The 21,522-nt window shown below is 56.5% G+C and overlaps 1 protein-coding gene across 4 annotated transcripts; it reads right to left on the bottom strand.

Moving 5' to 3' along the window:
• Nucleotides 1-206: 206 nt before the first annotated feature.
• NTMT1 (N-terminal Xaa-Pro-Lys N-methyltransferase 1) lies at nt 207-3,434 on the bottom strand. 4 transcript variants are annotated; one of them, XM_027729882.2, is made up of 5 exons: nt 3,371-3,434; nt 2,432-2,496; nt 1,476-1,678; nt 1,019-1,271; nt 207-607 (listed from the first exon to the last, which is right to left on the bottom strand). In XM_027729882.2, the coding sequence occupies exons 3-5, from the start codon at nt 1,635-1,637 to the stop codon at nt 351-353; spliced, it is 672 nt and encodes a 223-aa protein (XP_027585683.1). In that variant the 5' UTR covers nt 1,638-1,678; nt 2,432-2,496; nt 3,371-3,434; the 3' UTR covers nt 207-350. The 4 variants fall into 4 exon arrangements, with proteins under 4 accessions (XP_027585683.1, XP_027585682.1, XP_039243932.1 ...); XM_027729881.2 differs by having other exon boundaries at nt 1,476-1,694; nt 3,371-3,433; XM_039387998.1 differs by lacking the exon at nt 3,371-3,434 and adding an exon at nt 3,249-3,340.
• Nucleotides 3,435-21,522: the final 18,088 nt, after the last annotated feature.

Here is a 21,522-nt window from a genome sequence, read left to right as displayed (position 1 = left end):
GCAGCCAGAAAGGGTCAAACACCCAGACATGGAATGCAGCCCAGACTGTCCCAAAGGTGCTCCAAGCACCTGTTCACTACCGGAAACCCTGTGGTCAGCAACCTGCTGCTGCCCACAGATCACCTCTTGCATGGGAGACCCTCTTGCTCCTGTCCAGAGCCCCCCGAGGGTGACACTGAGCCAACATGCACCTGACACAGCCCACGTGCAGAAGTGCAACAGCAGGAAAATGTATTTGGCAAACACCTCTTTTCACAGACAGCAGCAACCTGGAAGACAAAGTCCCGTCCTTGTCACCAGCCCCAGAGAAGGGGGAGTCACGACACGGGAGAGACCTCCTCCCGCTGCCCTCATCTCATGGCGAAGGTGTAGACGTGGTAGATCTCGTCAGGGAAGTTCTCCTGGCGCTCCTCGGCCAGCAGGTGCAGCCCAGCCCGGCGGATGATCTTGCGGACCACGTCCAGGTCCCGGCAGACGCTGCTGTCCACATCGTCCATGATCACCCCCTCCTGAGCCATGTTGTCCTTGATGACCACGATGCCGTTGGGCCGCAGGCCAGCCCGGCACCGCTTCAGGAAGTCAGAGAGGTGGTTGTCGGTGAGGTGTCCTGGAGGGGCAGAGCAGGGGTTAGAAGGCACAGGGTCACCGGGAGGAGGAGGCCATGAGGCTGCGTTTGGGATCCCTCCTGATCCAAGTAGCCAAATACTTGAGCCATTTGCAGGGGGAAGCTTTATCTTGGGGTGTCCACCTTTTGTCCCACAACCCAACTCATCCAACCCACACCTCTGCCCTGGCCTCGGAGGGCTTCTGGGAAAAGACCCATGGCGGGGAAAAGCACAGTGCCCTCAATGCCCCTCTGTAGGGCAGGGATAGGGGGCAGATTCACAACCCAAACTCCCACTCATGCTGTGATGCTTATCCTTCATGCAGACCTCAAGCTGCTCTCTCCCCAGTGCATGAGGCACCTGCCCCTCGGGGGAAGCTGGACAGTTCAGGTTGGAAGCAGAGCAACCCTCACCGATGACCCACTGGATCCAGATGACATCGTAGGAGTTGGGCTCGGGGCTGAAGTCCTGAAGGCCACAGCAGAAGTAGTTGCGCACCCGCCTGCCCTCCTCGCCCAGGTAACTCTTGGCCTTGGTGAGGAAGTCCTCTGTCACGTCCACCATGTCCACTGTCTTGAAGAGGGGCAGCAGCAGCCGCTTGGTGATCCGGCCGATGCCGGCCCCGCAGTCCAGAGCACGGGTCGTTCCCGTCCGGTTGGGGCCATCCTGGAACAACAACCGTGAGGGGCTGAATCCCACAGAGAAGAAATGGGAAAACCACATGGGACAGGACTGGGGAACCTGCTGCAGGGCAAAGCTCTCGCAGCATGCAGCAACAGAGGACTCCACAGAGCAACTGGGCGGGAAGAGCACAGCTCCATGCTGGGAGAAGGACAGGGCTTTAAGAGCATGACAGACCATGCCACCTACCCGCAGAAACCTCTGCAGGAACTTCCTGGAGCTGTTGATGTCGATGCTGGAGATGTGGCCGTAGCCCCCCAACATGCCATCCACTGTGGCGGGCACGTCCTTCCAGTACTTCTCTGCCTTGGAGTAGAACTCAAACTCGTTCTCCACCACCTCGCTCGTCATGCTGGCCGAGGGCACGTGCCCACACGGGACTTGCTGCTCTCCTGGGATGGGAAAAACCTGAACCAGGGAGGCAGTGTCAGCCCTGTGAGCACCCCACTTCTTTTTATCACCCCTTCCCCCTCCCCAGGGCTATTTCAATATCCAAAACCCTTCAGTTTAAAAGCTGAAATCCTGATCTAAAACCTTGTATCTTCTGGAGGCCAACAAGCCCTTCCTGGGCAGAGATGCCTCAGCCAGAACAGGCATCCCAGAGCCTTGCTCAGCAGTACACCCAATTATATGACTATTTTTTTTAAGGTTGATCCATCCTTTTTCACCTATTCTGCCTCTTCTTTCCCTGTCTTAACATTTTACAGATTACATGTTTATCTGTGGCAACAGCCCCATCACTCACCTCCAATTACAGCTGAAGTTGCTAAAAGTTATCCTGAGCACCTACCTGAGGATTGTAAATCTCAGCCGTGACCATAAGTTAGGTATTTGCAATATAATAAAGTCAAGGTATAATCAGCAATACAAGCTATAAATCCCCCCCAGGCATCTCATAATTCAAACCACTGTGGATTTGATTAACTGCGCCGAGGATTAGAAACTAGATTTAAGGTGGCCAAAGGGTAAATTCAAGGACTTCAAACACCTTTACAAATAAAGAAATATATAGTGTCCGTGGCTTGAATTTGCTGGCAAATATCCCATTAGACACAAAACCTTTTCTATGGCAGTTTAGGCAGGTTTGGGGGCCCCACATGGCCTGGAACAGCCTGGGGATGGAGAAGGGGGACACGGCATCTCACCTTACAGGTCACCGGTGGAAATCCAGTTTGGCTCGGTGGTGCCAGAAGCCGGTCTGCGCTGTGATCTAGGAGCAGAGAAGATGGGATTTTAGTCCCAAACCACCCCTTCAGTCCCACCAGCGTGAGCGTGGCTGACTGCAGCCCCAAGGAACTGGAGGTAAGATCCACCCTGACCCCACAGACACCTCCAGGGGAGGCTGGGAGGCAGTAGCTGCTGCTGCCCCGTAGCTCAGAGGCTGAGCCACAGGGGCAGCCAGGGCATGGAGGGTTCTGGCCCCACTTTTGGAAGCGCTGCTGTCTGATGCCATAGGCTGGGACCCACGTTCACCCTCCAGACACGTCACCCCTCCCTGGCTCTGGGTTTGGCTTGGTGACTCCCTGATTACGTTTTTCAGACTGGAGAGCACCCAGGACCCAGCAAGACCAGCACGTACCCGGGTCCTGCCACCTCCCCCTCCCGCTGCCCCAGGAGCCCCTGGAACGCGGAGGAGCAGGTGGAGGCCGGTTCTCGCTCCACCGCCATGGGGAGGAGGAGATCACACGGCGTGTGTATGTGTGAGGAAGGTCAGCTCAGTGTGGGGCCCTTTGCCCGAGCCCTGGGGTCATTCGCAGGCTGGGGGGCTGCAAGGAAAGGGGGTGCGCGGGGGGGGTGTCCCCAGGTCGAGGGGGGAGGTGTTGGGGGGGTGTTACACCTGCCCTTTGTGGTGCGACGGGCGGTGCCCGGTCCAAGGCCTAACCCGGCCCCCTCACCGCCCCCCATCGCTGTGGGCCCCCCCTCCACGCTCCAGGCCCCGCGGGCCGCCCGGTGCAGCCCTACCGGCCGGGGGGGGGCCAGGTGCGGCCCGGGCAGCTCCGCCGGCCCCCCCCAGCCCCGGCCCGGGGTGTCCCCGGTCCCGCGGGTCCCTCGGGCCGCGACCCCCGGCCCGCCCCCCCCGTTACCTCCGGCGGTGTCCGCGCGCTGCCCCCCCCCGGCACGGGCGGCCGCGCGGACCAACCGGGCGCGGGCGTGTCGGTGACGTCACCGTTACGTCACTGGGGGCGGGCCCTGCCCCGCACTCTTCCGCTGCTGCCCGCGAGGGGGCGCTACAGGGACGGGGGGGTCGGGTCGGGATGGACCGGGATGGACCGGGATGGACCGGGACAGGCGGGGGTGGATTGGGATGGACTGGGATGAACTGGGACAGGCAGGGGTGGACTGGGACAAGCAAGGATGGACTCGGACCAACTGCGACAGACTGGGGCGGTCTGGGACAGATTGGAACAGAATGGGACAGGCAGGGACGGGCTGGGACAGGCAGAGGTGGACTGGGACGGACTGGAATGGACTGGGACAGGCACAGGCGGACTCGGACCAACTGGGACAGACTGGGACGGACGGGGGGGACAGACTTAAACGGACTGGGAGAGGCAGGGGCGGACTGGGACGGACTGGGACAGGTAGGGGCGGACTGGAACAGACTGGGACGAACTGGGACAGGAATGGGTAGACTGGGGCGGACTGGCACAGGCTGAGGCGGCCCGAGGGGAGCGGGCGGGCACCGCTCGGCTCTTGCGGGGCAGCCGGGCGCGGGATGCCGGCGGGGTGTCGGGGCCCGGGGCTGCCGGGGAGGGCGGCGGGTCCCGGGTCACCAGGACAAGCAGCCGTGGGATGTCGTGGTCGGGCTGCCCGCCTGTCCCCGGCCGTACCTCTGCTCTTGTGCCCGGCCCTGTCCCTGTCCCGCCGTTGTCCTTGTCCCGCTCCGGGTCCCGTCCCGTCCCCTCCCGCCGTGTCTCGCCGGGGCCGCGAGGGGGCGCTGTTGTCCCGCCGTTGCGCCGCCGCCGCCGCGGGAACTTCGCTGGGTCCGGGTGGGGAGCGGGACCCGCTCGTACCGACACCGAGAGACCCCGGTACCGAGAGACCCCGGTACTGACACCCTCCGGTACTGACGGGACCCCCGTTACTCGTACCGACACCGAGAGACCCCGGTACCGAGAGACCCCGGTACTGACACCCTCCGGTACTGACACCGGCACCGAGAGACCCCCGGTACTGACACCCCACGGCACTGACACCGGCACCAAGTGACCCAAAGTACTGACTGACTCTGTCACTGAAACCCCGCGGCACCGACTGACTCCTGGCACCGACAGACACCCTCCCAGCACTGATACCCCCAGTACAAACACCCGCCGGTACTGAAACCCCCAGCACTGACAGACCCCCGGCACCATCAGACACCTTTCCAGCACTGACACCCCCAGTACGATGCTCCTGGCACCAACACCCCACCTGCCCCATTTGTACCCTGGCACTGACACTGGCACTGACCCCTCACTTACCCCTTCACCTGCCTGTGCCCACCCTGTGCCTGGCAGGGGCACTGCTCCTGGGTGATGTCCCCAACTCTCCTCTACCCTCTGTGCCTGGTCCTGCCAAGCCTACATGGGGAGCTGAGGCCTGACGAGTTCATCACAGCTGTGGCCCCCTCCCCATTGTAGCTGAGACCATCCCCTCTTGGGGTCTCATCCCACCCCATTCATACCCCCACCCCAGCAGGATGGGGTTGATGGGACTTGGGGTGCCCAGGGCCTCTGGAAGAGGATTGCTATGGGGACAGTGACAGTGACAAAACTGGGTTGGCTACAGTTGTGTCCGTGGGGGAAGGAGGCTGGTGTGAATTCTCTGGTGTTTAATATGGGGTGAATCCTTCCCTTGCCTTCCTCAAACATCACCTTGCACAAGATCTGTTGGAACAAAATCTGCTTGAAATCACCCAAAGCTGTCAGAAGGCAGCAACAATGGAGGTAAAGCTGCACAGGCACAGGGGGAGCGGGGCCCATTCTCAGCACCCACCCGCCCCCCAAAATGTCCTAATGGCCCAAGCAAGGACTTGCTGTCCCCAGAACAGAGCTGCTCACCCCATGGCCATCCAAAAATCCATGGCACAAGCAGCATGTGCTTGTGCCACACCAGGGACAGAGCCCCTGGCCATCCTTCCATGGGACATATGCAGAAAGCAGAGGGAGACCCCACCTTTGGGCAAGCAGCTGTAACTCTGGGACAGCTTTTGGGCCTCCGTGTCCCCTGAGCCCCTCTGAAAGGACCTGAGTGTGCTGGGGACAGCAGTGACCTGAGCCGGGGCAGAACTGGGGACACAGCGAGAGCATCTCTATGCACAGAAAGTGCTGCTTGCAACCCACTTTGCTTTTCAGATTTTAAAGAAATGTGGCTCTCTGTCACCAGGGAGGGGACACTGAGCACAGGGCAGCAGTACCTCACTGCTCACAGGCAGGAGGGGTGTTTGGGAGGTGCATGGGGGAGTGAGTGTCTCCATGCTCAAGCACCTGAATGACCAAAACCCACCAGTTTCCCCTCACTGAAGCCACCGGCAGCCATTGCATTGTTCCGTTTGTCACCTGTGTTTCAAGCAGGCCATGGGCACCTGCATTGCATCCATGGGTGTCTGCAGAATTTGTTCCCTCTGCTTCCCCAAAAAAGACATTTCTATAATTTTTTTCACTGTGCTGTACTGGGCTCCTGAAGACCATTTCCATGAAATCCAAGCCACCTCCTCCATCCTTTACCACCACTGAAGCCCTTCATGGTGGCAGGAAGGGAATGGTGCTTCTGCCCCCCTGGGGCAGTGTCTCCACTTTGGCCCCTCAGATTACAATGAAACCTGCAGTGGTGACCTTAACCCAGGGGCCAATCTCATTTGCAAATGTTCCCTTTGATTTTATGTTGTTGTTGTTGTTGTTATTATTATTATTATTAATTTTATTAAGGCAACAGGCTTTGGCTGAAAATTAAGAGGAAAACAAAATCAGTTGAGCATCCCTTGGCTCACCATGTTGCTAAGCCCAGCTGATGACGAGGATCCCAGCACTGAGAACTCCCTGTTGAGTCCCACTCTCTGCTGGAGACGGGTCCAGCCTTGGGGCCAGTTTGTGCAAAGCCAAATCTGCAAAAAAACGTGGCAACTCCAGCCACAGCACAGAGCTGCCCGTGCCCTCCTCAGCTCAGCTGCCTCCCCGTGGTCGCTGCTACCGGGAAATGCTTTGCCTCTGACGGGTTTCAATCTTGTCACTCAGTAATTCCTTGTGTGATGAGACAGAAAACACCCCCCAGACCCCTCTCTCCAGCCCATTTGTTTTCCTGCACACCCTCCTCCTGCTCCCTCTCCCTCGCCGCCTTTCCAAGGTAATCACGGTGCTGCGATCGCTCTTTAGGAATATTTTTTTTTCCTTTTCCCCAGGTGCTTAATCACCCTTATTACCCTTTTCTGATTAATTAATTCTAATTAATTTTGCACTATCATTTTTGAGAAGAGGTGACCAGGACGGCACATGTTGTTGCAGGTGATTTGCAAGGCAGGTCCTGCGGTGCCAGCACAGCCCTTCCCTCAGTGGTTAACCCAGGTCTGGGCGGGCACCTGCTGCCCCGTTTACTGCCATTAGTGGCAATTAATTGAGCACTGAAACCTCCAAGGCCCTGGGAAGAGCCCTGAGGTACCTTCCTGGGAATCACACGGGCTGCTCCCACGTGCTCTGCTCTGCTGTGGCACTGGGGTTTGACCCCGGACAAACTTGTCCCTGCGTCCACGTTTGCCCAGCTCCTTCAGCTGCCTCTGCTGTGCCATGACCAAGCCTTGGGAAGTCGGAATAAATTAGGTCAGGGCTTTTCCTCGCTCTGCTGAGAGCTGCCAAGGCACTCAGAGGGGTGACAGAGATGTGGGTCCTTTTGTGCTAGCCATGTTCCATCACCTCTTGTCTTCCAGCATCAGTGCCAGCCCTTTTCTAGGTACCAGCACGAGGCTTCACCTGTGTCACCCTGGGGCCTTTGGAGCCAAAAGGTAACATGGCTTGGGTGATCCTGCCCTTAAAACAAACACAGATGTCCTGGGGACAGAGGTCGTTGTCCCTTTGCTGTTTGTCCCAAAAGCAACCCACATCCCAAGATGCGAGGAGAGGGGACATGGGCTCGTGTCTTTGTCAGGGCTTCCCATGTCCCTGCCAGCAGCCACTGCTCATTGTCCCCAAACAATCTGGAGCTGGTTGGGCACTTCTGCTGGCCAGGTGGCCACCCTGGCTTGGGGCTGGGACATCCATCCCACCTTGTTCCCTCTGTCACTGGCTCTCACAAGGGGGCTGGAGCATCATCACCAACACTGCTGAACTCCAACTATAAAAATTATATTTATTATATATAGTGTAATAGAGTTAATAGATTATAAACTGTATGCTATATACTAGCTAGTAGGTAATATATTGTATATATATATATAAATAAATAGTATGCAATGTGTGTATAATGTGAATATAACTGTGTATATGTGTGTATATATACACATATATAGTGTAAATGGACCATTTATGCCCATATATATTTATTATATACAGCATACCATTTACACCAAACAGATATACACACATCTTTACATACCAGATAGATAGATATAGGTATATGCATACATATATATATATATACATATAAAAAATATATTTTTTATATTTATGTATGGTTTACATGTTGTGGTGAGGAGAAAGAGGGAGAGAGAGGGCATATTTACATGTGTGTAGAGCACAGTGGAGCTGCCCTGGCTCCGTGGCCACTGCAGGACAGTGAGGAGGAAGAGGAGGGAAACAGGAGGAAAGGTACAGCAAGGAGAAGGAGGGAGAATACAAACCACTCCGAGTTACAAACGCTCCCCTCTTTGATTAATTGTACTTTCTGTTTGATAAATGTTACTCATGAGTATAAAATATGCAAAGCACTTAGCAAGTTCACACTGTTTAAAGAACTCAACTAACTAAATTAAAATTCGATGATACGAGCGGAGCCGCTGAAGAGCAGCGTGGCAGCACCGTTTGGGGAGCCAGCCCTGCACCACGGCACATCCTGCCCACATATCCCTCCCCAGAGAGCCCAGCCCAGCCCAGGGGAAGGAGGGTGGGTTTGGCAAGGCCATGGGTGGGGGTTTCTTGTGTGGCACTGGGTCCCTGCAGGGTGGCGAGGGGTTGAGAGGGACCAAACCAGAGCATCCTCACCCCACAGCTGGGCTGTGCGGGCAGGGGCGACCCCGGCACAGGGTTACCTGCTGACTTGGTTGAGGGAGGGCTAAATAATTTGCTTTAATTTCCAAGCTCTCACCATTGCAGGTGGCAGCATCCAAAGACCCAGTGGCCCCAGTCTATCACCCAAATCACCAGACCAGGGATTTTCTGGCACTGCTGAGCCCCAGTGCAGCACCCCAGCGTCCCACCCTTGAACCACCACTTCACCCATCACACCCAGGTTGGTGACACCTCCCTGCACACTCACAGTGCTGTATCCTTCCAGCCCTTTGGAGAAAACCAACTCAGCCCTTTCTGGCTTTCCTGAAATGGCAGCTGAGGAGCCTTGGTGAAGAGGAGACCCCCTGCCATGGGAAGGATGTGGAACCCAGTCCCCCCATGGGAAGCCTGTCAGCTCCCACCTCTGCCCCAGCACTCTGGGGAGGACAAGGTGTGCACTGGGAGGATGAGGTGTGCCCTGAGAAAACACAGTAGGAGGATGTAGTGTGTGCACTGACCGGTTTCCCTGGCTCCCAGTGTGTGGCACGTGCCTGACTCGCACTGGCCACACTCCTCAGCCTCCCGCTCTCTGCCATTCCCATCATCCCAGGTGAGCAGGGGTTGCTGGAGGCGGCAGAGCTTCGAGAGCAGCAGCAGCAGCTGTGTCAGGCAGGTAGCAGCTCCCTCCTGCCTGCAGTTGAGAGGAGAAAGAAGGAGGAAAACCTGGCCTGGATTGGGCCTGACTGAGTTCCTGCCTCTCTGGAAAGATTCAAGAGCCCCACTGGAAATGTTTAAGCCCCAGTGTGACCCACTGGGTCCGATAGGACCCCAAGCTGCTCTCTCCCTTAGTCACAGCACAGGGGCCACAGCCCACTGGAAACCCTCATATCCTAAAAATCCCAGTGACGGAACATCAAGTTCGTAATTTCTGTGATGCCAACAAACCCAGACAGAGTGTTGGTGCTGATGGGCAAAAACTCTTTGTGTCTTACTGCCAAGGAACATTGCTTCAGCTCCTCATTCTCCAGAGCCTCCTCCCAACCCTCCAACCAAGCTGAGCTCTCAGGGTAAGAAGCCACAGGAAAGGGATGGGCAGGACAGAGGGACTCGACCAGGGAAAAAAGGCTTTTTCTCCAAAGATCCAAGTCTTCACTACGTAGGTGAATCCTTCTGCAAGGCATGATCCCACATCCACTATGGGCAGAGACTAAAATGATGCACACTTTGCAAAACTTCCTGGGAGATGTTGTCAGGGAGGGATGAGCCGGCGTGGCACCACAAGGCGCTGCTGCGGAGCCAGCCCCGAGCCCAGCCCCAAGCCCAGCCCCGAGCCCCCGGCACGGCCCCGGAGCCCCCGGCACATCCCATTGCGGCACAGCCCATGCCGGGCTCGGTGGGAACAAGCCGGCTCAGCTTATCCTTGCAGTTTGAGCGATGATTTAGCCCCTGTGAACCCACCCGGCTGTAAATCCTGGCACAGACAAGCCCCAAACATTCATTTCAGGCAACGCAGTTTGTGTCATCTCGGCATTAGCATTTGCACTTTTATTAATTAATACTTGTTAAACCAAGACTAAAAATAAAGCGCTCGGCTCCCCGTCTCAGCTAACGCCTCTTTGCCCTTGCCCAGCAGCACGGCTGGGCTGTGGCACCCGCTGCTCCCTTCTCCAGAGCCAGAACAGAGGGAATTAAAGCACTGTGTTGAAGCAGGAGTGCTGCTAAAGCAAAAATCACCCCCTTCTGCACCGCCTTGGTGGGACAGACTGGCCTTTCCAGCCATGGCTACAGGTGTGCACAGAGTGAGGATCACCCTCACCCCTGCCTGGGATGAGCCAGGGGTGGCAGGGTCAGCAGCACACACAGCATTTAACCTTTTTCTTTTTTTTTCCCATTCCAGCTTTGAGTTTGTTTTTCTTTTGCTGCTCTTTTTCCTCCTGGGCTGGGCCATCTTAGTTGCACTTCCCATTTGGAGCTGATTTCATTTCCCAGGTAGGATATCCTGGGAGGGCTCATGTCCAGGAAGGAAATGGTTCATAGTGGTGGGCACAGGTGGGCTCAGTGCCTGCACACAGACAGGTGCTGCCACCACTGCCTTCAACTACATCTGATGGGCAGCAGTTGCTGTAAAAGTCCTTTTCCCTGCCTGGGACCACTGCTGCCCATCAGCGTCCCTTTGGATGCAAAGCCAGTGGGTGCATGTGTGTTGAGGCAGCTGCAGAGGAGAAAAGGGTCTGAAACAGGGGTCAAAAAAGCTTTTGGGGAACCCCAGAGGCGAAACCCAGCTGGGTTTGGGCACAAGCAGGGGTGCTCCCCACCACACTCCAGCCAACCATTAAACCCGCCATGCTCCATGTTTCCTCTGTTCCCAATTTCCTGAGCTCTTGGGTCCCCTTCAGACCTCAGCTGAGCAAAGAAAGGAAATTCTCAGAGCAGGCTCCTTCCCATACTGTTTCCATACATTGCACAGGGATCTATAGCACACAGACCTATAGGGCACACAGAGCTGAGGAGCGTGGCTGGCACGGTGCTGGCGAGATGAGGCTGTGCCAGCTGCAGCTCCCTGGTGCTGGGGAAGGCAGCCTGGTCTGCAATATTTAATATATTATTGATAATAACAAGTAATAATAGCAATAACAACAGCAATAATTTCTTAGTTAACAATTATTAATGAAAAACAAGCCGGCAAATTTACATAACTCCAGGAAAGCCCCAGGTCACCAATCCATGTGTCTTAAACCACCAAATCTTGCAAGACTTGGCCATGCCCTTGCTTTAGGTGCTCTTCCCTGAGCCCCTTGGCTTTAACTTGCTGAAGCAGCCCAGGGTCTAGCTGAGTTCAGGATCCCACCCTCCTTTGCTGTGCTGGGGCAGCCTGGTGAGGATTCAGGGGGCAGAGGGGATCTCCCAGCCCGGGCTGTGGGAAGGAGAAGCTGATGCCCAGGTCCCCTCTGAGCCTGGTCGGGTACCGGGGCCGGCAGCACCAGCGGTGCTTGGGGATGCAGCACAGCTCACACACGTTGGGAGTGAATGTTAATGGTGCCAAGCTCCTGGGAGAAATGATCAAATTCTTTGAATAAAGCAGGGAGGAGAGGAAGGGGAGGGGGAGGAAGGGAAAATAACTCCACATACTAATTCTGCTGATGAAAATTAAAATTGGGCATCGCTGATCCAACCCCAGAACAAGCTGCTTTGGAGCCCCAGCTCAGTCCCAGCCCAGCCACAGCCACCCCACAGGGTCGGGTCTGCCTGAGCCTCTCTTCTGCCTGTCCCCCCAGAGCTCCCTGATGTGTTAAGCCAGTGGCTCCCTGCATGGTCTTGGGGCAGGATCAGGCCCCAGCACCGGGGAGGGATGGGCCAACCCAGCTGTGAGACCCAGGAGGGTTTATCTTCACCTCACCCAGCTTTACCTGCCTCTGGGGTAACTCGGAGCACCCAGAGTTGTGAGGTTCGTTTCCATACCAAAGATTAAAAAATGAAATGTGGAGGGCTTTTAATTAATTTTTTATTAACTTCCTGTGTTTTGAGCCTTTAAAGACTTGTTTTTCCCCACTGTGCTCTCTGGCAAGGCAGAAGATCCTCCTGGCCTGAAAGGAAGGCAGAGACTGAGCAGTGATCACAGGACTCCGGGACCTGCTGCTTTAAAAGGAAAATAAGGTAAAAGTTTGGGAGTGGGCCATGCCATGAGCTGCAGGATCCAACCTTCCCAGCCAGTAGCTTCCTCCTGCTCTGCTCCTCTCAGAGCTGGAAAACCTCCTGTGGAGCCTGGGAAGTCCCGAGGGAGGGAGGTGACCCCAGCATTCCCAGGGCGGCTCTCCAGGCACAAGGGGACTTTCCTTGGCTTGGATCAACGTGGGCTGGAGCTGAGGAGGGCACAGGGCTCTCTGCTGGGGGACACAGTGACACCTCGAGAGTCTGTGCTGGGGTTGGGACTGCAGCAACCCCAGGGGCACACCCACGGGTGGGACTCCCCTGCATGTCCTGCTCTGCAGCACCCACCGTCCTGCCCCCCTCTGCTGCGCCGCCAGCCATCCTCTCTCCCTGGCTGTGATTTCATTTTGATCTCGGGCTGCTTTCCTCCCTCCCTCCATCCCTCCTCCCTCGCTGGCTGCTGCCAAGTCCGCAGGTTCCCGCTGTGACCTTGAGCTGGTTTCTGGAGCCGGTTGTGGGTTTCTTAAAGGAGCCATGGGGTCTCCTGCCACCCCTTTCCTGCTGCCCCAAAGTCCAGCAAACGCATGCCTGGGGTGGGGGGGGAACAGGAAGTGAGAGCAAGGTGGTCCCCAAGGCCACAAAAATTTGGAGAGAGAGGAAGTGGCCAATTCTGTGGCCACAGAGTCACAGCTTGGCCACACTCACCACCAACTGCTGCACTTTCTCAGGGGTCAAACAGCCACTGGGAAGGGAGTTTTTGGTCACCAGACCCAGCACTGCATGAGGGGTGGAGTGAGCAAAGTCCCCACTTTTGTGTGGTACCTAGAGCCAGCAGAGGAATGGGGAGGTGTGGAAGTCCTTGGGCTAGTGGGGTGCACCCACCTCCCAGCACAAAGGTGGGTGGGTGGCCCTTGCTGGCAGCACAGTGCCCCTCAAAGCCCCACAGCCTCCAGCTGTGGCAGGGAGAGCTTGAAAGCAAAGGTGATGCCAACTGCTCCCAGATGCTCTCCAAAGCCAAGCCACAGGGCAGACAACACCTGCCCGCCATGGAGAGATATTCCTGGTTTCCTTGCTGGACCACACGTGTGTCTGTGAGCACGTGTGTACACATATGTGTGCATACACGTGTGCAAACACAGCCTGACTCACTGGGAAGCTGTTGCTTCCATCCAGCAGTGGGTGTTGCACGTAAACCCCAAATCTCACAAGCATCCCTGTGCCCCATGAAGGTGAGCAGTGCCTGGAGTCTCAGCAGGGCAGAAACCCCACCAAACTGCCCTCACCCCAATTCCCAAATGCACCTCAAACCCTCCCAGGAAAATCCTTCTCTGGGTTAAGCCCCATGTGGGATGTGGCATGGCTGGGGGGGGGAGTCTCAGCTCTTGGGCTGAGACTGAGAGGCCAAAAAGCACCTCAAAGTGCAAACAGCTCTGTAGTGGACATGCACATGGACACTCCCAGAAGTGCTGGTGTTCTAGTGCTCATGCCACAGAGGTTTTAAGCCACAGCTTAGCTAAGCTGGACAGGCTGAGATTCCAGCTTTGCTTGCCCAGCCCAGGCCATACTAAAAGCTCCATCAGCTGGAGAGGACCCCAATCAATAGAGCCTTCAAGGCAAGTCATAACACTTTGCAATTATGCAGGCAGCACTTGGTGCTCCACAGCCAAGGCAGTCTTTAATTCATGGGGATGCTCCCAGGGAATCAGGGAGAGGGGTCTTAAATAAGGGAGAAGGAACAAGGGGCTGCAATGCTGCCATCTGCACGGAGTGTACAGTGTCTGGACAGGCTTGGAAGATGCTGCCTTGACAAACCCACAGGTGAGCCTTCCTCCCAGGCACCTCATCCACAACACACTGGAAGTGCTGGAGAGATCCAAAGGTGCCCCCAGATTCCACCTCTGCCTGAGCATCTTTCAATCCCGAGGATGCTGAGCACGCAGCACCACTCCCTGCTGCCTCACAGGTGCACAGATCATGGGACTCCACAGGTCAGTCTGGGGACCCCAGAATCAAGTGGTACCCTGTGAGCTGGGAGCCAGCAACAGCTTCTGCCCTGGAATGGAGCTCATGGTGGCTTGTAACAGCATGGGAGGGGGCAGGAGGGGATGATCTCAGCCCTATCTATTATAGATACATAGAGAGAAACTGAGGCACCGTGGGGTTAGAGAAGCAGAAGGGGTAAAGGATAGTTATGGGAGAAACTCAGTAGGATCTGTGACCTGGAGGGGACCACTCAGGGAATGAAAATCCAGATATTTCCCTCTGTATTGCTATAAAAATTAAGTCACATTTGGATCACATAAAGGCACCAACAGGCCACCAAAAGTCACAGCCCAGTAGCCAAGGAGAGGAGAAACTGCTCCTCTGCTGCCTTCACCTGAGCTACTGGGACCAGTGCTCTGAGCAAGAAGCCAGGTCTGGCCCGTGGGTGACAGGGACTGAAGCACTCAGGGTCGTTGAGGCAGCACAGGAGGCTCAGCCATGGGAAAAGCCAAGCCCACATCCCACCCAGCGTGGGGACACTGCCCTCAGCTCAGGCAGCGCCACAGCAGGAGGAGGAGGGAATGGAGCGGGAGAAGGGCAGGTGAGAAGGAAAGAGAGGGAAGAAAAGGAGAAAAATGAGTTTTCCTGCTGCCCCAGCGGTGTGGCGATTGATCGGGTGCAGGCTGCTGTGGAGCGGTGCTGAGAGCCTCATTCCCCACCGCCGGCTCACAATTATTGGAAAAAAACCGGCGCTGCTGCTGCAGTGAAATTAGTTATTGATCTCTTGTCTGGGTGACAAGCACAGTGCTGGGCTGCTGGGCTGCTCTCCCACAGGCTGGTCCCACAGCTCCTCTGCCCACCCTGCTGGGGCTCAGCATCCCCGGCTGTCCCTGCGTCGAGGAGGTGACCAGAGGTCTTGGTGCTCGCCCCTGCTCCAAAGCTGCTCCCCAAGGGGGTTTTGCTCACTCCACCTCACACAAACAAGACATCAGCGGGAGAAAAAGGGCTCTGCCCCACGCAGGATGGAACCCCTGAGTGCTGACAGCCCTTTCCAAAGCTTTGCCCCCCACCCACCACCCCCCAGGGATTGGGGTCAGGGTGTCCTGAGCCCTTTTCTACTTCCTGATAACCTGACTATCGCAGAGGGAGATAAGGCAGCAGGAAAATCAGGCAGCCAGGGAGCTTTTGTTGTCTGGAAAAGCTCTGCACATCCCTGGCTGCAGCCAGTCAGACAGGCTGGACCAACACCGGCTGCCCGGCCCCGGACATGAAGGGCTGTGACGTTGGGGCAAACGGTGTCTGCTCTTCCCAGGGGAACTTTCACAGTTTCAATAACAAAAATCGGGTATTTATTTTGTTGCTGTTGTTCCTGGCGGGAGGCAGGAACAACAGGGAACATTTCAAACAATCCTGTTTTCCTCCAAACGTGGTCACCAGACAAACGCTTTGTCCTGGGCTGAAGTTGGGGTTTGGTTTCCAGAGGGTTTGTTTGGAGTCTCACCTTTGCTTTGAGTTCATCGAGGTGTTTCTTTTGCACAGAAACACTGGCAGGGACAGGTTTTAGTCTGGCACTCGAGTCTCCTTGGTCACCTCAGGGTTGTTTGACTGTTCATTGGATTTTTTTCCACCAACATTTTGCCTCAGAAAGCAACTCCCTAAAGTGATCCCTCCCTGGGGTGTAACTGAAGTGGCTTTTGGGATGTAAGTGAAAAGCCACATGACAGGTTCCTGGAGGCCAGAGGTCTCTGTAAAACCCACGTAACTTTTGCTTGGGCTTCTGTTGAGGTCTGTCATGAGGATGCAGCTGATGACTCTGCCTGGAGGATACCATGGGTGGTGGATATAAATTGGCATTTTGGGGTGTCCCTGGGAGGGGCATGAGCTGATGGCACTGCCAGTGCACAGAGCCTGCAGGCTGTGCTGGTGGCAGAATGCCAAGAGGGGACACGGAGGGAACAGGATGGACCAGGAGTAGCTCCCAGGGATGGGCAGAAAGTGCCAGTGGGGTGGCAGGCAAGGGAGACAGAAGCTGGAGGCCACTAAGGGCCCCCAAGATGGCTTGTGGGGTGTCCCCAAGCCCTGCGGCAACAGGCACGGGCAGCTCTCCCCTCCTGCCTCCCTCTCAGCATCCCAGGCAGGCAAGACCCTGTCCACATGGGTGTCCCTGGGGAGGCTGGGGGATCCTGGCCCCTTTCCCAGCCCTAAACAAAAGCCTGGGAACAAAAGCCTGGGGGATGCAGGAGGCATCTCCCAGCCAGGGGGTATTTGTTTAGCCCGAGGGGGAGGTGGAGAGGCAGAGGAAACTGCATTTCAAAGTGTTTCACCCTTTGAAAACCCTTTGCAGCCCCCTGCAGTGCCCTCTGCATGGCCCTGGTGTCCCTGTGAGGGGACACCGGCCACCTCCCGGTCTCTGCTGGGGAGGGAACAAGACAGAAGATGGGGAAAGAAAAAAAAAAGGCAAATTCAGCCAGGAGGAGGGAGCAGATCGCTGCAGGAGCATTTTCCCAGCTCAGCGCCTCTCTAGGTGGGGAAGTTGGAGCCCCAGCTCCAGGGACTGACTGCTGGGCTGAAAGTGAGCTTGGGAATTCATGTGTTTTTCTCCAGTTCTCTCCATTTTCACAATTACATTGTTGGTTTTTTGGTGTTTGTTTGTTTGGGGTTTTTTTGCGGGGTGGGGGGTGTTATCCTGTGGCTGGATCAAAACCTGCACCTGGCCCCTTCCCAATCTACCAGCACCTGGAACAGAGCCATGGGCACACAAATCCCCTTGGAGATACTGGAGGAGGTTGGTAGAAGCCACCAGGCAAAGCCTGTCCCTTGTGGACCTGCCCAGGCTCCTCCAGCAAGGTGTCACCAACACTGGGAGGGCTCTGGCCACCTACAGTCATCCTCGGGCTGCTTTGGAAGGTCGCCTTTCCATGTCCCTCACAGCTGGGCACACCCCTGGCACCTCCAGCCCTGGCTGTGACACCAGCCTGTGCCCCAGGGACACCTCACACATGAGGTCTCCTGGCGCTGTTTCGGTGTTTCATCACCCTAAAAACATCTGTTTCCTCTGGGGCCAAGCAGAGAAATGCAGCAAAATCCGCATCTTGTGCCTTCTCCTGAGAAGCAGCTTCCCAGTTTGCAACTGGGCACTCTCCCAGTGAGTTATCCTCCCATCTTCACTGCACAGGAAGGCACCGTGCGAGCGAGCCAGCGCAACCCCAAACCTCCCAAACCCCAGTAGAGGTGGGATGTGGATCCCAGCCACTCCTGCCAGCCTCTGGATCGCTGCACTCTGCAGAGGTGAAGGGGGAGAAAGGTGCAGACATGAGGCTGACCACATCCACCGGCTCTCCTGCCTCCGCGCTTCCCTCCGGCGCGCTGGCGGAAGCCGAGCCCACGCCGACAGCGGCGGCTGGGCAGATGGAAAGACCAAATGATGGCTTTGCAGGGGGCCTGGGATTTGTTTGAGCCATCACTGTCTCAGTGAGTGACTTCGAATAACGGATACACTTGAGAAAATCGCCATCTGCTCCCGGACAATCCGCAACCAGAGGAAAAGGTGAAATAAATTCAGCGACTGTATTATCTCGCCGTCCGCGGCTCCGACAGCAGGGTCAGGCTTTGTGCAGCGTCCTGAAAGTGATTTGGGAATGAGAGGATGGTTTGGGATGAGCAAAGAGCAGACAACCAGAAAAGGATGGAAGAGTCGAGGCCCCGGGATGTTGCGCCCGCAGCAGGGCTCTCCCGGCATCCTGGGTTTGGCGAGTTTGGCAGGAAGAAGAAGTCTCACCAGTTCCTTTTCTTTTTTTTTTCCATCTCTGAATTTTGAGTGCCTCCTGCTTCCAGCTGGGCTGGAAATACCACAAAAACAGATGCTACAATGCAGCACATTTCGTGTTTCAAACACGGGAAGAAATCAGACATGAAAAATAAAATGCAGGGGGCTGCAGTGCTGGCCCCACCAGCCGGCCTGGTGACGAGGCCGAGGGCAGCTGGAAGAGCCCTCGAACCCACAGTCCAGCCCACGCCAGGCTCAGCAGCTCTGAAAATCAAATCTCTCATCCTCAGCAAGTCAAGCCCATCTCAGAAGCAGATAAAAATGCCCCCTGTGTCTCTGCTTGGCCATGCCTGTGAGCCCAGAACCCCCACATGGCTTAGACAGATGATTTTTGTGCAATTAGGAGGGGGATAAATCCTTCCCCCAAAGTCACAGCACTGTGCAGCATTCCCTGGCTGGAGGGATCCCTGGTGCTTCCAACAGGACCTCACTGGGGAAGAAAAACCCTCAGTGCTTGGTCTTGCAGGGGTGGGAGGAGCTAGGGAAGAACAGGGTTGGACGTGACCATTTTTGGTGGCCTTTTGCTCCTGGCAAGCCCAAAGTGGGGCTGCAGAAGTGCCCAACACTGACACTGCCCTGCATTCTGCCTGCACCAAAGGGAGGCTGTTGCACGGGAGAAGGTGATGATGGGATTTATTCACCTGCCTTTTCCTCCTCTGGACTTTACCTCAGCATGAAGGTGTGTTTGGCATCTGGGGAACATCACCCAAGCCATGGCCAACACAGCCACCTTGTCCCACCCCAGCCCTCCCCACTGGGGACACAGCCCATGTGGGCTGGCTCAGCCTGGCTCCCATCCAGCCGACCCCTTTCCCTCAGGTGAGGCTCCCAGCCCCTCACACCCAGGATGCCACGCTGGGCCTCATCGTACTGCCACAAGTGGCTGTGGCCCCATGGAAACGATCCAGGGATAAACCCTCCCCGAGGGGCAGCGCTGGTGTGGATGTGCTGGTGTGGGGGTGCAGAGCAGACCTCCCCACTGATGTATTTGCTGCCCACACAGGAGATAAAACTCCTGTTCGGTTTTTAGAGCAGGCAGGAGGTGGGCAAGGCACTGCCTAAAGGAGAAGAAAATGACTGTGACCCAGCAGCAAGGGCACAGCCCTGACCAGGCTGTCACAGGGAGCCCCTGGCTGAGGGGATCACTTCAGGGGGACCCTGTACAAGGTCCTGAGGAGAACCACAGCCACACTGGGGTCCCACCTGCCAGCACGGCACCCCTGAGCACAGCACTGCCTGCTGGCAATGGGCACGATGCTCCAGTCTGTGTTTTGCCTCGGCCTGGCTGCTGTCACAGCTGGTCCCCTCCTCACCAGGGATGCCGAGGGTGCCAAGTCCCCATCGGGATCCCAAAAGGCTTCGAGCCAAGTGGCACGGGCAGCTCTCGCTCGGCGCGGCGAGGGAAAGCGAGTGCCTGGGAGCACGAGCCCAGCTGGCACCCCGAGGAAGCGGAGGGTGAGGACGGGGAGGAAGCAGAGGATGAGGACGGGGAGGAAGCCGAGGATGAGGAAGGTGGGATGGCAGGGCAGACCGCGTAGCCGAGCGGGAGCGGGAAGGCGAGGCAGCGCGAGCGAGGGAGAGGGAGCAGAAATCTGTTGCCCAGGCTGTGCGCTTCGCTGTCAGCCGGCTCTGATTAACGGGCTGCCTTCCAGCTCCGCGCCGGCTGCGTTCCTGGCAGGAGCGGAGCCCCCCGGCTTCCTGCCGTAGGAGTGGCTCGCTGAAAGGTTACATTTGCACAATGTGCCGCTGGAAAAGCGGTGCCAGAGGTTGCAGGCGGGGGAGCCGGGCGAGCGGGCAGCTCCGCTCCGCTCTGCTCCGCTCTGCCTGTGTAATGGAAAAAACCCTCTGGGGACGCGCAGGAAAATATCAACTTACGCTCCCCCAGCACGGCAGAGCTGGGCCCGGCCGGCCGTGGATGGGGGAACGAGAGCACGGGATGGAGTGATTGGGGTGTCCACACTCACACCCTCAGTGCTGCTCCGGATCAGCCACAACGTGGGGAAAAACAAGGCTCTGCATCGCCGTGGTCTGTGGGACAGTGACATCCCTCTCCTTTGGGATGCTGCGCTCCCCGGAAGGGCTTTGCACTTGCCATCACCAGGATCCCACGTCTCTGCTGCTTGGTGGGGAAAACTGAGGGTGTTGAGGGAAAATGTTCAAATCTGGCAAGGAAGAATTTCCTCCAATGGAGGCTCAGCCCGCACTGCTGTGATTTATGGGGCTTGGCACAGCCACGGCTACATCCACACACACATGCACACGTCTCATCCCCAGCTTTACCAGCCATGCTACCCCATAACTTTTGGTCTGGGAATATTATTTTGGTGTCTGCAAAGCCCAGCTTCTTGTGGGATCGCTGAGCCCACCATGGCTGCTTTCTGCTCCACAGCATCCCCTAAAAAACTCTGCTCACCTCCTCCATCATTCCTCTTGCAGCAACACAGTCACCCAATCAGCTCAGCACCCTCCAGGGCAATGCCCTTTGTCCCTCTCTACACAAGACCTTCCCTTTCACCTTCTCATTTCTTTATTGCATGTCAACCTGGTCACCTTTTTGCCCCCCAGCCAGGGAGGAGGGGTCAGGGCAGCAGGGGCAGCACCCACCCTCAGCCCAGGGTGCTGGAGCCAGCTCGTTCTGTCTTGCAGGAGCCGACATTTTCCTTTTTGTCTCCCTTGTTTCCTTGGTTTCAAGGTTTTTCTTCCCCTCTGAGCCCCTAATTAAAAAAAAACTCTGGAGGAATCTCAGATTTGGGGTGCTTGGAGTGGAGCTGCATCTGCCCTTGCCTCCCTGGGTGTGGGACCCAACGGCCTTGCCCTGGTTCCTTGGTTTTTGCCCCAAAGCTTTTAAATCTCCCCTTCCCCCTGTTCCAGAGCCATCCAGACTCCAAACCCCATCAGATCCCCCTGCTCAGCATCGCCCAGCCCTGGTCCCCACCATGCTGGGGTGTGAGTCCTCCCCCTCTGCTGTCCCCGGCTTCCCTCTGTGTTTTCATTAGGATTTGGAGATAAGCTTTCAAATAAAGGCAGTGTTTTTAACCACTTTGCCTTATCAGCCGGCATCCAACAGCATTCCCCATCCACACAGCGAGGCTTGAAAGATGCTCTAAGGGAAAAAGGGACCTCAAACATCCCAATCTCTCCTTCTCCCAGCCCCACAGCCTGAATTGTGGCTCTGGAGGGCACCAGTGGCTTTGGGAAACTATTTCTGCCATTACTGGCCCCTGCTCGGGGACAGCAGTGTCAATGCATGAATACAACCCAAGGACCAGTTTGGCACACCTGGATTTTATTCCTGGTTCTGCCGCTGGCCTGAGGATGACCTTTGCAAGTTTTTTTCCCTTCCCAGTGCCTGTGTCTCCATTTGCTCTCCCTCTCTCAGCCCAGCGACCCTCTGCCCAGCCAGATAACCCCCAGTTCAAGGAGACTCCATCTGAGTTCACATCACCCCCCAAAAAAGGGGTGCAAACAGCAGCAGCTCTGAGCATCAGTGGGTGCTACATCCCCCAAGCACTCACTAGATCCCCTCCAAGCCCCCTCCCTTCTGGGCCATCCCGTGGCTCATTTTTCTGGCGTGTGTGCGAAGTCCTGAATATAGGAACCA

Source organism: Pipra filicauda, unplaced genomic scaffold (genome assembly GCF_003945595.2).
Source record: "Pipra filicauda isolate LSUMZ 115617 unplaced genomic scaffold, ASM394559v2 scaffold121_size3267253_pilon, whole genome shotgun sequence".
In the NCBI taxonomy this organism is placed as follows: Eukaryota; Metazoa; Chordata; class Aves; order Passeriformes; family Pipridae; genus Pipra; species Pipra filicauda.
The sequence above is the reverse complement of the archived record's forward strand: the minus strand, read 5'-3'. Positions and strand labels throughout refer to the sequence as shown.